Here is a 17,820-nt window from a genome sequence, read left to right on the forward strand (position 1 = left end):
CCCTGGGCGTTGTGACAGGACAGCCTTTCCTTTCCAGGTGGCGCTGAAGGAGAACGGAGGCATTTCAAACAAGACAGTCACCACTCCATTAATGGAAGTCGCAAGTCCTTTTCAAACAGCATACGCTTTTAAATGATGGCCTTCTTGCTAAAAGCAGAGCCCGAGTTCTGGGTGGGAGGAGGTGCCCAGGAGTTAAATGAACTCGGCAGGGTCGAGAGTGCTGTCCTTAAAAAGGCCCGCTTGCAGGGCTGACCCGTGGCTGACGTCCGGGAACTTGGATGGTAACTGGGTCCCTGTACTGGTTAAAGCAACAACAAACCCTCCCAAAGCGGCAACAGTGGCTCGCTGTGCCCAGATTGTCTCCACAGACAGTATGGTGAGCACCTGCGTGTAGTCTGGGAAGCTGGTGCCTGCTACGCAGAGGGTGAGGGTGCCCACTTGAGCGAGCCCCCAGGAAAATGTTGGGCACCGAGGCGCCAGCGAGCTTCCCTGGTGACAAGAGCTCCCTCTTGTGGGCACAGTTTGATGAAGCACCACCTGTGTGCCGGCCCCGGGAAAGTTCCCTCCTGACTCCACTTGCCCCTGTGTCTTCCCCCTTCTGCTGGCTCTGCTTTGAATCCTTCAGTTGTAATAATCTGAGGCCTGTGAGTCCTCCTAGAGAATCACCCAATTTGGGGCTTGTCTTGGGGACCCCCCAAACAAGAAGCTAACAAGATCTTCCGCAAGCGCATGCTTGAATAAGCTATTTTGTAATAATCCTCAGATCTGCTTTGTCTGGGCGCTGTCCCTTTACAGCCACTAAGGACATGCCGAGGAAAGAACCAGCCTCCGTCAGGAGTCTCCACCAAGTCCCCCCAGAAAGGCAAGGGTGTGTGTGGGGGGGGGGGGTGAGAGGGGAGTACTGAAGGAAGCCGGGTGGGTGCTGCTGCCCAGTTACTCTGGACTAAGTGGAAACAGGAAAGGAAGAGTTAAGTGCTGACACTGAGAAGAGCAGGCACGGGATTCCTTCAGCTTGTGCACCCGGTCTTCTCTGTGCTTTGAGAAAACCCCCTCCGTTAACCTCGAGGATGCGGCCCAGTGGTGAGAACAGCCCGGCGGGCTCCCGCGTCGACCTCTCCTCGCTGTGCGAGCTCGGGTCACACTCCACTCTGCGCTCCCGGTTCTCTGTCCCGTGCAGCCAGAGTTCTAACCTAATAAAGCCTGGTGCAAGGGTTCAATGAGCTTACACATAAAAACACACATAAAAGTGTCCTGCATCTGGTAAGCACTTTTTAGAAATGGTTGGCTATTATTATTTTCAAGGTTGTATGCATTATCTTCTCTTACCAGCTTTTAAAACGAGAGAAAACCTATGCAGCTTGCTGAAAGGTTTTTGGAAGAGTAAACCATCCTACATGCTTCTAGACATCCAAGTGCACTTTAGCCTAGCTGGACACCAACAAACTACATGAGGCGTCGGTGGGGAACAAACAGTGTTGGTCGGACAAATCCGCCTGAGAAATACCAAGGCAAACAAAATTCGGTTCTTGGCAGACTTACTTAAAATCGTATTGTGCACAGTGGGTTTCCAAAGGGGCAGGCGGAGGGTCAAATGCACAAACCCATTTGACGGCAGAAATCTTTTCGCCCCGAGTGCCTGCAGCGCCCGGGCTGTGCTGCCCCGGGTCCGACAGGAGAACCCGATGCTCGCTCGCACGGGAACACGAGATGGAACCTCACCACCGGGGGCGCCAGGGTGGGCGGCCATGGACTTGGGCAGTAGGAGGTCACATACGCACAGGGAGGAGGAGGAAAATTAGGATAAACTGTTTCTACCAAGCTCTGTGTGAGAAGTGCAGGGGAAGGATTACACCCAGCTGCAATGGGTGGGCACGTGAAGGGCGAGAATCAGTTAAGCCGGGGTCCCCTGGGCCAGAGGAATGGGGTAGGGGGGACGGCCACAGAGGCTCTGGAGAGCAGAGAGTGAGGGGACCGAGGAGAGGCAGGCAGGTGCCCAGGAGGTCACATGTGGGGCACCCGGGAAGTCTTACAACCTAAGGGCATAGGCTCTCCCTTTTAAATGCCTTAATTATGTTTTAAAAAAATCCCAACCAAACCGGCTTTGGAAAATGCAGACAATATAAAATAAAGTCAGCTTGAAAGGACTGCGATAGGGGTGAGCAGGAGAATTAAGGTATGTTCGAGAGACAGTCTCATCACCCCACGGCGAGACGCCAGTGAGGGCGAGCCTCCCCGTTTAGGAGCAGAAAGTGGAGAACCTGTCGCCCGGTTGTCAAGGGAAACCACCTGCCTGTCATTCCCTTAACACAGCCCTCCTACCTCAGCACATGTTAATTCATGCTAATGCTCAAGCCTAAAAATTTATTATACTCAAGGTTTTTTTTTTCAATTTAAAGAGATATATCCATAAATGAAACCGAGCTTTACATAATGAGCGCCGAGTGTGAACCGTGTTTTTCTTATCAAAATGCGATGAGCACAGGGTCTGACACGGTCTGAAGCCGACGAGTACTGAGGTGTGGCTGTATTTTTGTGCAGCTGTCTCTGTTTGGCAGAACGGCCAAACTTGCCAGCGTGTTCACACTTTCCAACAGTCCAGCCTTCCATTTGCTCTAAGTTGATGAATTTCGCCAGACCGAGAGTCGCTGGCCCACGGCACGCAAGCAGAACCGGGAAAGAGACGCAGCTGAAAGGAAGATCGGGTAGGGAGCAACGCAGGTGCTTTTCACTGGAGACCAAAACCACCTGTGGAGATCCTGTGGCTTTAAAACAGAACTGAACCCGCGGCATTATCAAACACTCAAAAGGATATTTTAAGTGAGTTTGATTATGAATTAAATCTGGGTTCATAAGTTGTACACTTACGAACTGATTAGAAATCTTCTTAAAAGCAACATTATGGAGAAGTTGTTAAAATGCTCTTAAGTAACAACTTTAGAAAGTAACACAAAGTTCTCCCACTTTTTATTAAGATAGTTCCATCATGCTTCTAAAGTACTTCCAAATGATTTGATCATTACTGTCTCCTACTGTGTATGAGACAAACAGGGCCATATGGTTTAATTTCACATGCCTTGGTGGACTTCCATGTATGTAAACTAACAACTCAAAAACAATTTGCATAGTTCAAGAAACCACAACCACTTTGTTACTTATAAAACCTAAAAATTAAATGCACGTCACCAATGGCCAAGGCTGGGCACCGGTCACTGGACAGCCCTGCCTGAGTGCTGAACTTCCCCGTGCCTCCCACCCCCACTACTTGAGAGTCAGTGTTCTAAAACTGGAATTAAAATACACACATTTCCAGTAGCCCATTTATAAAAAATCAGACATTCTATTCACATGTCAAGCCAGAAGTCAATTTCCCATTAGTTTGACTGGGAAAAGTTATATTCAAATTCAAATCCTCATTCTCCTCAAACACAAAGGGAAGACTTTTGTAAAAATGACAGCCATTATAATGAGATCGAAAAGATGAGCCATTTTCTCCTGTTGCATGTAACACTTACAGCATCTTACACTTATCCAGAGGAGCACAGGTTAGAGACGTGCCACCCTCACCTATCAAAAGTGACCTTCAAAAATTTGGATATGGTCACACCAATTAGATGATGATGGGAAAAGACCACCAAGAAGCGCTGATTTCATATAAGATATTCTCCAATAATTCATGTCCTCGCCTTTAAAAAATCTTCTCTTTTCCGACTGTGAGAGAGATGCAGTGGGAGACAGCTGGCCGGGAGACAGCTGGCCGGGAGCCCGGCCTCGGCTCCGGAAGCCGGCTGCAGGCTGGCTCACCGTGCTGTATCTGTATGGAACACTGGTGGCCGGGCTCCACTCCACTGGGCCTTTCTGCTCGTCTCATTCGTCCTCAGGACCAGGGAGCCTCCCTCCCTTCGTCACTGTGACTGTATCGGGCTCTCCAGCCCACGCCACGGCCCAGTGTTGCTGACCACTGTCCAGAACACGGCCTCGTGCTGATGGCAGCACTTTCTGGAACGAATGCCACAACACCCCCTCGCAGCACAGACGAAGACGGCCTTATGCGTACAGGCGACCTATGCCCTTGCTGGTTTTCTGTCACCTGGGCTCTGTCTGGTGTTCTGTCTGGGCTCGGTCCTCTGTCTCCTGAACAGCTTTTACGTAAGTCAGGGATTTATCAGTTTGTTCAGTCCCTCCTGGTCTGGCCCAACGACTGCACCCCTGCTCTTGCCCCACGCTGGCGGGGGTAGAGGGAGTGGCGTGGTGACCGTGGGCAGGTAAAGAGTCTGGTTACCACACTGACCGAGGCCGCACCGACGCTGACACCCATGCCCACCCCCAGGGCTGCCGAGCTCCTGGTGCAAGGGGCTGGCGGCGGTGGTGGCCGACAGGCCAGGCGTCATCTGCTGACAGGCCGTGGGAGCCACGGAACACCAGTTTAAAAAAGTTTTGTTTTGTTTTTATAGAAAACATAGATATTGACCCAAGAGCTACCTCCGACTGGGTCTACTGTTTCCTTCAAGTCATTAAGCTTTACGAGCCTCAGTTTCCTCATCCGGAAATTGGGCTAAATAATATTTTAAAATTTGTTCTCTTTTAAATTATTTCACTTTTTATCATTATATTTATAATATAGTTTTATACTCTCTCCTGCATCCCTGCATTTACAGAAAAGGAGCCTTGTTATTCTATGGCTACTGAAGACATGAGTTCAATACTACAGACTAGTTCCTTAACCTCCTGGGTAGTAAGGAAGACGCTTCAAAACCCCCTTGTCTACCTCCAGCGAAGATCCCACAGACCGTGCAACGATAAGAGAATATCAGGAGTTACATGAGATATTACGGTTTCTTCAAAAGTTCTCAGGAAACTGAAATACATGCAGGCACGATAATGGAATAATTAAGAAGATTGAGAGAGATGATTTTAGCCTTGACTCAACGAAGCACTGACTAACTCAGACGGTGAAAAAGATACATCAAGGGGGAACTCTCTAGGAAACATTCCTCATTCCCAGTTAATATTAGTGAGCAGCAGGGGGGAACCGAGACAGATGGGTAAAAGCAGAAGTACAACGATTCTACAGCTATCCAAAGGGACAGCTTTATGGAGCAAAGTAAGAAGGGTGTACCACGTGCAGCAGGGACATGGATCCCAGGTAGCTGAGCTATGATTATGTACAATCGATGTTTATCGTATCTATACATTTAACACTGAAATGAGTTAAATGCAGCTACTGGCATAGGAAAATACATCGAAAGTTCCAAGTTATGTTACACTTCACTTAAGAGTTCCAATGACAACTTCAGTATTGATTCAGGGGTGGTAACTCTGCATCCTAACCCTGCAGTTTTCAAACTGCTGCATGTTAATGAACAAGGGGAGTAAATGAACATTTTGTTTCTCGCCCTGTGCACCATATGAGAGTAAGTGGTTGGCCAAAGCTTCCCCCCATTTGTCCAGAACCCAAGGAAAAGCTAATTAGGGCTGTGGACACAAAGACGAGCAATTGGGTTGTTGTAACTTGTCTTAAAGTAGGTTTTATCGTACCAAGACCGAATCAAAAAGAACTTGCTAATGGCTAGGCTTCCTCCTTTCTTCTTACATAATACTAATTAAAGACTGAGGACGCACTGTGACGTCACTAGCACATCTCTCTCACTGCCTAACACTCGGGCTCCGTCAGCATGACATCTGTCAGGTGGTGGGCACCGACCGGCCTCCTCCTCCAGGCTGCCGCAGACTCCTGCTTCCTGGGGCTGCCGGCCTTGTGCGTGGCGTTGGAGCCCGCCTGCTGGCTGGCAGGGTGGGCTTGTGTGACCGACAGCGTTGCAGAGACGCTGGGACGCTACGCCACCGCTGCAGGCAGCCACCGAACAGACAGCTCCTGCTGTCGGGCTGCTTCTCTCGCAGGCGAGCCCTCCTCCCACTTGATCGCTCTCTGGACGGCAGGCTGCCACGCCGTGGGCAGCCCAGGGGCCAGGGGCCAGGGGCGGACGCCACCCTCAAACAGCCACGTGGCTAACTAGCCCTGGGAGAGAACTCTGTCCCCTGGGAAGCCTTGAGGTGACTGAAAATCAGCTACCGTGTAATCTTGTGAGGAAGCCCGAGCCAGAACAACCCAATTATAATTGACTCCCACCTTTCCTATTCCTCACCCGGAGAGACCGTGGGAGGTAAGTATGTTTGCTGTTTTAAGCTGATACATTTTAGGGTAAGTTGTTACACAACAATAGATAACTACAGGTGATCCTTGAACAACATGGATGGATTTGAACTGTGTGGGTCCACTTACATGTGGATTTTTTTCAATATATTATTGAAAGAAAATCACCATATTTTGGAGATTCATAACAGTTCGAAAAAACTAGCAATTAAGTAGCCATGAGATGTGGAAAATGTTAAGAGAAAGTCAGGTAGGCCATGAATGCATGAATACATAGATAACGGTCTACTTGATCTTATCTACCACAAAATATACACAACTCTGTTATAGAAAGTTAAGATTAATCGAAACTGTGCACAATCACTGTACACGGCACCTCTGCAGTCGAAGCAAGTGTAAACGAAGGTGCAGTACTGAATCGTAACTTCCTGACATTGACGACAGCACAGGCTGTGATACTGCGACAATCTCCCAGCTACCTTCCGTTCTACCCGCTACACTCGGCTTCCATAAAGCAATCATATCGCTGCTGCTTTGTTATCAGCGCGTGAACTGCCATATCTGTCAATAAATATGAACTTCTTTTTCACGTCATCTTTCCGTTTTTGGTGTCTAGCGTTAGCAATCCCTTTAACAGCTACAGCGACTTGTATCACGTAAGACAGTGTTGATGCAGGTGCTGACAGGCAGATGATGCATCTTGGAAACAGAAGATGTAAACTTATAGTGTCAATAAATACAGTACAGTAATACAAATGTATTTCCGCTCCCTTGTGATTTTCTTATTTTCTCTAGCTTACCTTACTTATTGTAAGCATGCAGTATGTGATACACAGAGCACACAAAGTATGTTTTAATTGACTACTTATGTTATCATTAGGGTTTCTGGCCAACAGTGGGCTGTCAGTAGTTAAGATCTGGGGGGGCTTGGAGAGACAGGTGCACTTTGACGGCGCCCAGGGTTAGTGCCCACAACCTCTGCGCTGAGCCAGGGCCACTGCACCCCCAGCTGCAAGATCTGGGCTGTGGCGGTGTTCTGTTTAGAAGCTGACAAATCAAGCTGACAAAACACTTCATATTTTAGTGTTCTAAGAAATCAAGCAGGCAAACCAATTTAAAATTTTGATTAGTCATATAAACTTGGGTTTTTTTCTGTAAGTCAAAGACATATGTATTGGAGAAAATAACTTGTATGAATAAATGTCGGCTACAACACCCATTTCATAATTTTATGATTTTAACAAACCTTTGGCATTTCCAATTTCTTTTTTTCTATTTTTTGCAACTTTATTAGAGCCCCAGTTTCATCTTCGGTGAGACCCAGACCAGGTAGGAGGAAAAAAAGTGTATCTGAAAGTGAATGTAACGTCCTTTAATTTGTACCGGAGCAGCTGAAAGGCTGTTGAAATTGGAGATAATGGCTTATAGGGATGGTGTGTAATGCCGCATTAACTTGTTGTCATTATCATCACTATTAAAACCGCAGCTAAACTGTCACCGTGACCTACATGGGGCGCATTAGCTCCATCAAAGATGTCATCAAGGCCCTGCAGGGCCAGATCCAGAAAGTTCAAAAGCAGTCTGTTTTCATCAGCATGTGAGAAACTGGATCGTACCACATCCACTCACAACCATGCCATGCAGGAATTAGAAGATGCAGCGAACCTTCCTTTCAAAATTAAACCTTGACGAATATATGTTAGTTTTGAGGTAAAAAAAAAAAAAGCAGAAAATAGAAGAGAAATGCATCAGAAGGAATTAAGTCAAAACGCTCTTTGATCCCTGACCCCATGTTGCTGCATTCAGGAATTAAAGAGCCAGTGTCCCCTCCGTTCCTGTTCGCTCCCCATCCGGGACGGGAACGGTCGGACTGACACGTCCGGTTCTGGCCAGCCAGCAGCACTGAAGGGCGGAGGAGAAGAGTCACACCTGGCCAGATCTCTGGGCTGTTTCTGAGTCTGCCCGTCCCTGCTTCTCCCACTGCTTCTTCCCTTCCCCCCAAAATGGTGAGTATCTATAAGTCTGTGAATCCCTGCCTTGTAAGCAAGGCTGAGGGCTCCCCACCCCAGCGAGGACGAGGCATGCAGTTAATGAGAAGTGAGCCTGTGGGGAATGAGTGGAAACGCGCCAATGTTAAAGTAATTGAGCGTGAATATCAAACACCGACGTGGGAAACGGTCTGCATTCGCCGAGGGGAGGCCGCATCGGCTGGTGGGCAGACGGGGCGCGCACGGAGCTGCACTCCCTGCCGGGCCGGAACGTCCATCACAGCAGCCTACACTTGGAAGCTTGGTCCTAGCCCTGGCTGGCGTAGCTCAGTGGATTGAATGGGGGCTGCGAACCAAAGTGTCACACGTTCGATTCCCAGTCAGGGTACATGCCTGGGTTGCAGGCCATGACCCCCAGCAACCGCACATTGATGTTTCTCTCTCTCTCTCCCTCTCTCTCCCTCTCTCTCTCTCTCTCTCTCTCTCCCTTCCCTCTCTAAAAATAAATAAATAAATAAATAAATAAAAATCTTAACAAAAAAAAAGAACACGGCTCCTCTGAAAGTGAGGAGGAGAGCTGTCACTAAAAAAAAAAAAAAAGCTTGGTCCTTTGCTGGCCCACCCCCAGTCACTCTGCCCTCTTTCCCTTTTCTTTCTTCTTCCTTTCTACCTACAAAGGGTTCCTCTTTCTTCACTTTGATTTTATCTCATCCATCCCCAAGCCTTATGACGAATTTCAAGTTCTAATATTTCAACAACCGCTGTATCTTTTAAAAATATGTGTGATTTGCTAGTGCCAGTTCAGAATCCCACAGATGAGGGCATTGTGGCTACAACTGCCGACCCTGTACTTTTTATTTTTAAACCTCTGCGTCATCCTCTACAGCAAGTGAAGGCCTGAGTAATTAATCACTGCAAAACTCCTGTGCGTCGTCCACCACTCTCAATTACATCACCTGCGTGCTCTTCCTCAGCGGCGGGGGTCTCGGGGCGACTTTCACAACAGCAGTAATGCGCTGAACGCCGTCAGCTGTACGTTATTGTTAATGTCAAGCGGTAATGAATAGTTTTCTTCAGAATGGGAGGATAGTTTCAAAAATCTAAATATTAAAGAAAAAGCTGTGGTTCTCTATGCATTTATATAAAAATTCATTTACAAAGATTTTTATTAGTTTACAATGCAGAAAAATAGAAACACATGTAAATCCAATGGGAGTTGGTTAAGCAAAATATAGTATACTCAGTAAATAAAATTAAAAGTGATTTCTGAAACATGTATAACAACTAACGAGGATGTAGGTAATAAGAGTAATTAAATTAGCCCATACACTTTAGATTTGTGCAAAATATGTGTGCTTAGAGTACTTAGCATTAATTCTTATCTGATGGTGGCAATTTATACAATTGCGTTTCTACTAGTCGTTTTTAAAAATTCCACTTGAATATGTATTACAGTTGTTATAAAATTTTTATAAAATAACCAATGAGTTTCTCAATCCCTACACATACACCAAGGAAGCCAGAAAGAACGTAGGAGAAGCAATCGTACGAGAAGTATTGTAAACGTGAACGTGTTTAGGGCTTACCTTGGCAGCATAGTATTCTCTAACTTCGGGTCTAATGGAGTCAAAGTCTCCGCTGATGAATTCAGGCAAAAAGCTGAAAGAAAGAGGTCTAAGTTAACTAATTAAGACTACTGACTTGTTAGTCTTCAAAACTACGATTACAAGGACCAGAGAGAGAACTCCTGTACTCAGAAGGAGAAAGGAACATGAGGTCTACTTCTGCAGTGAGTGGGACGTCACACTCACAGCCCGGGTGACAGTACAGTGTGACGGAGGGGTCGGGGAGGGCACTCCGCATCACCAGCTAGTTCACCAGCTCAGTCAACTGTCAGTCAGCATTTATCATGCTTTGAAAAACACATAAAGATCAAAGAAGGTTATTGTTTAAAAAAAAAAAAAACCCAGGCCAAAAACCCTGAAACAAAGACTCAATCTTTGTCTAGTACCTCCTACGTATAGTCAAACCTTCACGTTCTCGAACCCTCAGGGAAGTTCAGAACGTGCAGCAGACCGGAACAGAGCAAAGGAGGGGAGGAGGCGGCGTGCTCGGCACAGCACGTGTGGGTTCAGAGACACTTCCCAAATAACACCCTACTGACCTATTTCTAGAAACAGGAATCTGCTAGAGAGTTCGAAATACTACAAAGGTCACAGTTGCTAAATAGAGGGAGGGGATTCCCAAAAGTGGTGTTTCTGATTCTATCACAATTATCTCATTTCTCTTTTCTGCCCTTTTTATGTTTCCCGAAATTCATACTGGAGAGTTTACCTTCCTAAGCCATCCTTTTTTTTTCTTTTCTTTTCTTTTTTTTTTAAACATAACACATCTTCATGACCTGGTAGAATTCCTTCCCACTTAAAACACCTCACCGTGGAGGAGCAAAAGTTCCTGGACTTCGCGGTGCTCCTGCACACAGCCCTGGCCTCCAGAGCCGCTATAGCTACACGGCACAAGGAAGGGACTGTTTGCTTCCGTGTCCTCCAGAAAGTGTCTCTACCTACCACGAGAATTAGATCTGTAGCTGTTCATGCAATTCATTGTTCTGATTCAGTAGAACACTAAAACTTCTGTACGCCTTCTCCAGAGGGCCAACTTGTTGCCTAATGGACTAGATCCCTAGTTAAAGGGACACCGGCACTTTATCTTCCTGGATATTATGTGTCAAGACAGATCAAGCCCCAGAACTTGGAGACATCTCTAGACCATAAAAACCAGACACAGGAGACTGTCTGGCTCCTACAGAGATTTTTACTGATGATGAAAATGAAAAACCCAGTACTAATGCTGTTCTTTTGTATAATTTTTCCAAGTTCTTAACACAGTTTGAAATGTCACTTGTTACATCTAACCGGACCTCACTAATCTGGGTCGGGCCAACGCTTCTTTGAGTTGTGTCTTCCTGGGCCCAAATGACCACACAGATCTGTGGTGTGTAAGTTGTTTAGTGTTCTTTTTGTTAACCAATAATGATTATTTATTTCAATGCTTGGTAATTAGCAAAACATTTATATTAATTGATTCCAGAACTAGTCCCTGAACATCAGCCATGTACAAGTGACAATAGCTTAGTTCAGGATAAGGCAGAATTGCGGAGTACAGTCCCTAGGTTTTTAGATCACCTTGCCTGATTTCAACGTTTTCCCATAAACTTTTTTCCTCAAAATGTCCCCGCCACCCTCTCTTACTTTCAATTTCACTTTATACCTACTTATGTAAAAACCTTATACCTTACCCCTGTTGGGACTGAAGCAGACTATTAGTTCTTTTCCTCTCCTGTTGCAAAAATTCCCTCAGTTTTAAAGTTTGTCTAAAATGCCTCCACCTACCATCATTCAACCACAGATTCAAATTCATATGGATCACAGAATATCAGTGCTTCTAACAGTCTTACACATAAATATATTGATTATCTGTATGTTATATAGATAATATATAGATCTATATATTATATAGATAAAAGAACTAAATTTGGCTAACTCCTATGTGATTGTCTCTAATATAGCAAGTATGTCCAGAAGCTATACAGCTATGTAACAGGAAAAAGAGACATTTATTGAAGAAGATACAAGATACAAGAAACATTGTACATAGGACAATGATATCTCAAGTCCCCTTCAAAGGAGGCACCTTGGGACCTCACATAGTTCTCCCAATTGCCATTGGCTGCCCCGTCCCATTTTTCTGAATTTCACTGAGAGTCTGAAATCTCTTCCCTTTCAAAGGTGATTTTAAGTTTTGGGAAAAGCCAGAAGTTGCAGGGCACTAAATCTGTGCTGTAGGGGACTGAGTCACCTGGGTGATTTGATGATGTTTCCCCAAAAACCTCTGCACAAGACAGGATGCATGAGCGGGCATGTTGTTGTGATGAAGCTGCCGACCACCAGTTGCCCATAGCTGTGGCCTTCTGAATCATCCGAATAGTTTCCATAGAGGAACGTTCAAGCTTAATGAAAAATTTGATGCAGATCTGTTGCTCTACTTGCTCAGTCATTTTGAATGCAATGGCCACACAGTACACATGCTCACTCAATGGCATCTACCACCCCCACTGACTAGTACAGTGAAGTCATCATTGTTCATGCATGCGCATTCCAGTCCACCCTCCTTGGCTGCCAGGTGACATAGGTGTTGCTCAAACTGTTCTTGTCATATTAACGATGGCTGGACTTTTTCCGGACAGATCTCGGGATGCTTTAAAAATAAACCAGGATGCTGATTTCTGAGAAGACTCATGCCAAAAACACAGCTGGTATACAAGACTAAAGTTATCAACAACTTTTCATCATAGAACACACTAGTTTTGAATTGTCTTGAAACGTACTCTTGGGTACCACACTTAAAAGCCCATCCCACATTTCCTGAGGCACCTGTTGCCATGGTACCTGGGCGTTCTGAAGAGGTGCCTATTGGGGCTGGCCCTTCACAGATGTAGAGGCACTACGTGATCATATAAAAGGCAGTTTATGGGGGAGGATTATTTATCAGGACTCTTTGGGGATGACTGGGCACAGCAATGACTAAGAGTCTACGGATTTGTGTCGCCACTGATCATGTCTCTGCCCCTGTTGGCACAGACCTGACCAGTGCGCCTCCTCTTGGCATCCCTGTCCGTGGGCCCTGACCAGTCACTACGGGAAGGTGCTCCATACTCTCCCTAAGTGGTGCAGGCGCCTTTACACTCACGCTGGACTCTGACAGTACTTGCCACCCACACTGGACAAAGTAAGAGCTCAGACAGGGCTGACATTTTGGTGCCCAAGTTCAGCTACAAGTTGTAAATACAGAGACAGAGGCTGGGGGAGGTAAAGCAATATCCTCATGAATTCTCCACATATAGGATATTTAATTCAACTGATCAAGTATTCATCACATATTCATTAAACACATACTGTATGGGCCACACTACAGATACCGAACCCATCACAGCCCCCAAAGGTTTAAAGTCCACGTGCGGACATTAGAGAACACAGTCACGGACACCACAGGTCAAGTGCAGAATGCTATGGAAGAGCCCGACGGGGGTGGGGGAGGTGGAAGAGGGTGGAGGGAGGCTCCACAGTGACTTTGGATGGTGAACACAGAACACAACATACAGATGAGGGACTATACAACTATACACCTGAAACCTCTATAATTTTATTAACCAGTGTCACCTGAATAAATGCAATACAATTTTTAAAAATTTAGGAAAAAATAAAATAAAAGAACCAGAAAGAGCCAGGCTTGGGGGAGTCAGTGAGTAAGAAAAAGAGACGGAAAGGCTTCATAGCAATGGATGCTGTGTGAAAAGTTATAAACGAACAAGATCATAACGAGAAGATGAGCGATACAAACCATGCCCACACTCAGGCAATGGGAAAAAGAAAAGCAGGGACACGTAAGAGGCAGAGAGGTGGTCTGCAGTGAAGGAAGAGCACAGCACACCACAAAGGCCACTTCCTCATGCCTGAGATCGCAGCTGCCCTCAGCTGTAAGTAATTGTTTTCCAAAGGAGGCTGGAGGGGAGAGGGCAGGAATGAGAGAGGATGTAGGCTGTTTGGCTGGAGAGTCTAAGTCATGGGGTCACTGCCCCAGCAGCAGGCAGGGACGGTGCAGGTCCGTGCCAGACAATGCTGTGGGTATCGAGGAGAATGAGGCTAATGGTGCAGAGTGGAAGGTTTCATCTTTTCTTATTTACAAACACAAGAGAGACCCAAAGTAAATATACAGGTGATGCCAATCCTTCACCTTAACAATATAAAAGGCCAGCTCGCCGATAGTGATTTACTCTGTGTAATTTCTTTGTTTTATGCTTCTCTCTGTGGTTCAGCAGAGACATAACACACAGAATTCAATAAGACAGATAAATGCCAACAGGGCCACTAATAGGCTGTTGCTCCTCCCAAGCTGTCCCCAAGCGTAATAAGCTGCCTGGCTAACGAGTCTGCTAGTAGTGTGTTTAACCCTTCTTTCTCCCCCGCAGGAACTGAACCCTTACCGAAGAAAATGACAATGGAAGAATTTCTTAAGGCATAGGCTGCCCTGCTAAGGTAAATACTTTATTTCCTATCCTTGCTAGTTTCTGCTTTTATCTTGCTGCTTTTATCCACTATATCTGGATGTGTAAACCATGGTCTTGAAAGACAGGGACTGGAGCCTGAGAAGATCTCTACAGAGCTTAAAAATGTCTGCCTCACAGAAGAGCATTCAATCGGATGGTAGTGGCTCTTATGTACACGTCACCTTGAGATCACAGAACCGTGAGATGATGAATACCGTTCATTACTAAAGGTAAAAGGCATAACAGAGAAAACATGTTTTTAGGGCTTATTTATTTATTTTCAAGGGAGGGAGAAAGAGAGGGAGAGAAACAGCAATGTGTGGTCGCTCTTCTGCTGGGGACCTGGCCTGCAACCCAGGCATGTGCCCTGACTGGGAATCAAACTGCAACCCTTTGGTTTGCAGGTCAGTGCTCAGTCCACTGAGCCACACCAGCCAGGGCACAGAGAAAACATTTAAATAAAATACAAAGGGTAACTATCTCCAAGTAGAGGTGACATCAGTAGTTTATTCAAATAGAAATAAAATCACAAAAGAACAATCAAATAGACAAGATATCACACAAAAAAGAAACTTATATATATAAGTTATATATATTAAACATCTTTAACATCTTAAACATCTTTATACATATATATATATATATATATATATATCCATATCTATATGGCTTTTACATTCTCAATCTCCAGACTCCATATTGCCATATTGCTAAATCTAGTGGTCAATTTTCCCATGTTATTCAAATTTTATCTGTCAAAGGGATTTAACACAATTGGTTATTCTCTATTTCTTGATTCTCCTTCACTTGATTTAAGGAGTGTAATTTCCTGGTTTTACCTGTAACTCACTGATTACCCACCTCCATTCACTTGGTAGTTCCTACACCTCACTTGGGTTTTTTAACAGTGGGGTGTCCAGGGCTCAGCGCCTGGACCCCTTTCCTTTCCTGTCTGTACTTACGAGGTTCTCCTACCAAGATGCATGGCCTGAAACGCCCTCTACAAACTGATAGCTCTGAAACCCGCCTCTCCCCACATTCATCTCCAGGTTCATATATTCCGAGAATTACTCAATATTAAATGTACAGTAAGCAACAAACTTGGCACCTGCACCCCTAAATCTCTGTGCTTTTCCTCACCTAGCGCCTCCTCTTACAGACTTCCCAACCTCATCAAATACAAAATCAACCTTTTCCAGTTGTCCAGGCCCAAATCCTCACAGTTGTCCCCGACTCTTCTCTCTTCCTCAGGATAAATGGTTTGTCAGCAAGTTCCACAGACTCCTCTTTCTGAATACACTCTAAACTGGCTCTTTCTTACCACCTCCCATGCTACAACTCTGATGGGGCATGTGGTATCACCCCCTGCTCAAAACCCCTCCCTGTGCCTCCTGCCTCACAGAGAGTGAGCTTTCGTATTACCGACAAAGGCCTGACGAGATGACCCTCAGGTACCCCGCTAACCACCCCCCCCAACACGTTTCCTCCTCATTCTCTACATGTGGTAGCATGTGTGTAAGATTATCCATAATTATTTTCTCCTCTCCATCCATATTCCTTTACAATGTGACCTTCCAGACACTTCCATTGAGAGGTGTTAATACAAGTCCATTCCCACAACTGGAATCTGTATTCACCTTGAGACTTGCTCTATTCCACAGAATGCAGAAGCAATGACCATGGCCTTGCAGGTGCGCACGAGGCCTCCATGCAGCCGCAGCCCCTCTCTGTTCTCCTGGGACCCTCCCCGGTTGCCATGAGAACAGTGACGGGCAAGCCTGAGGCGCAGACTGAAAGACTCGGGGTGAGAGAGAAAAGTCAGGTGGCCCAGCTTACCTTACAGGCAGCCAACTTGCCAACACGACAGCGAGTCCTGTCCACCTGCTGACGTCATCAGCAAGGGTCTACCTGACCACATGACTGACACCAGTGAACCCACAGGATCCACCTAGCTGTCCCTTAGGACTGCGAACCCCACTAACACACTGCTGTTTAGAGCCACTAGGCATCGGACGGTGTGCTACTCGGCAAAGCGAACCGGTACCCTTCTCAGGCCTGGGAGGCCCTGCCTCTGGACCGCTGGGCGGTTTGCTCCTTCACCTGGCACAGGACTTAGCTCAGAAAAGTCACTCTCTCAGCGAAGCATCCCCTCACTTTAATTGCTCCCGCTCTATGACAAAGCATGCTCCCTCTCCTCCTGCTCGACTGTCCTCCTTGGTCACCAGTAATGTACTTTCTAGTTTAATTATGTGTGACATTATCTCTATGAAAGTTCAGTGAACTCGGACATTCTGTTCCCTGCTGCATCCCAAGGAATATGTAATTAAGAATACAGATTTGGTCCACTGAATTTATTTCTGTATTTGTAATTATGATTGCATTACAAGTCACTTCAACACTGTTTTACTTACAACAGAACCACCGAGGACAGTGCAGTTCAGACTGCACTATGTGATGTGTCCAACACACCTCTGGTTTTGGTGGCCTTTGCCACCCGGATTCCAACTCGGATCCACCCTGTTAGCGGCATCAGACGCATCGGTGCAGGGTGTGACATGAACCCTTTCTCCCACTCCGGGGAACGAACGCCACCTGGAAGGGACTCCCTGCAAACGCCCTCAGGCTGGTACTAGGTCTCGTGAGGCCACACTATTACGTGAACATGTTCTCGTCACTGGCTGGCACAATGTGACAATGACAGAAAACATCATATTGTTTTTCTGGTTCCTGATGCACAGACCAGCTCTCCAGCCACTAATAACCCACTACTGCACAGCCTGGCAGGGCGAGACCGAATGCTCAGCAGAGGCCCCTAGTGGTCAGTGAGTGAGCTGTGCATGAAGTAACAAACATGAGAGCCGCACACAGAACAAGGCGTCCCAAGCTCCTAGCTTCAGCTGCCTTTTTAAGCACCATGCCTCAAGTCAGAAACGTTTTCCTGTCTATGAACTTGTCTTAATTTTTTAATAAGAGAACTAAATCTGAAGAAATTTTATCTTAAGACAGATCAAGGAAATCTTGTGAAATGCTGTATTATTGCATTCTCAAAGCAAAGCTGTGTATTTAAACCAATGAAACATTTTTACATTATTACAAATAAAAAAATGTATTCTCTTACTCAAGGGTCACGAAGATTTGGGTTCAAGAACGGAGATCCAGCCCACACTGTGTAACGTAAACTTGTCATGGCCAGATTTCATTGATAGTAACAATGTTTTAAAAAGCAAAGCATATCTAAAAAATGAATACCCCCCAAAAATCACGAATCATAAAAGTGGGATATAAAAGAGTTTACTTAGAAAAAAATATGACAATATGAAGTCAGGGGAAATATACAGAATGTTTGATTGGCAGGCTTTTATGAAACTAAGGAAACGCACACTAGACTTTTTAAAAACCTGGGCAGAATGTTAAGTTTCTCAGACTGCACGAGAGGTATTTTTTATCACTGATGTGCATGCAGAAAACTATCAGCTCCCTTTCACTGTCATGAAGAAAGTGAGGAACAAAAGAATCTCCTAGCTGGGGCATCTCACATCACATAAGTCTAAGTCAGGGAGGGGCGTGTGCAGCGG

The 17,820-nt window shown here is 45.8% G+C and overlaps 1 protein-coding gene across 5 annotated transcripts in view; it reads right to left on the minus strand.

Moving 5' to 3' along the window:
- Positions 1 to 17,820, minus strand: part of TPK1 (thiamin pyrophosphokinase 1) — a 257,388-nt gene that overhangs the window by 142,799 nt on the left and 96,769 nt on the right. For 4 of the 5 annotated variants that reach the window (XM_036011004.1, XM_036011002.1, XM_028525244.2 and 1 more), the window contains one exon: positions 9,726 to 9,798. In XM_036011004.1, the coding sequence (XP_035866897.1) occupies positions 9,726 to 9,798 (73 nt within the window). Of the gene's footprint in view, positions 1 to 9,725; positions 9,799 to 15,882; positions 16,263 to 17,820 lie in introns of those variants that run through there. The other variant, XM_036011003.1, reaches the window with a different exon arrangement.

The sequence above is a fragment of the Phyllostomus discolor genome, chromosome 10, assembly GCF_004126475.2.
Source record: "Phyllostomus discolor isolate MPI-MPIP mPhyDis1 chromosome 10, mPhyDis1.pri.v3, whole genome shotgun sequence".
Lineage (NCBI taxonomy): Eukaryota > Metazoa > Chordata > Mammalia > Chiroptera > Phyllostomidae > Phyllostomus > Phyllostomus discolor.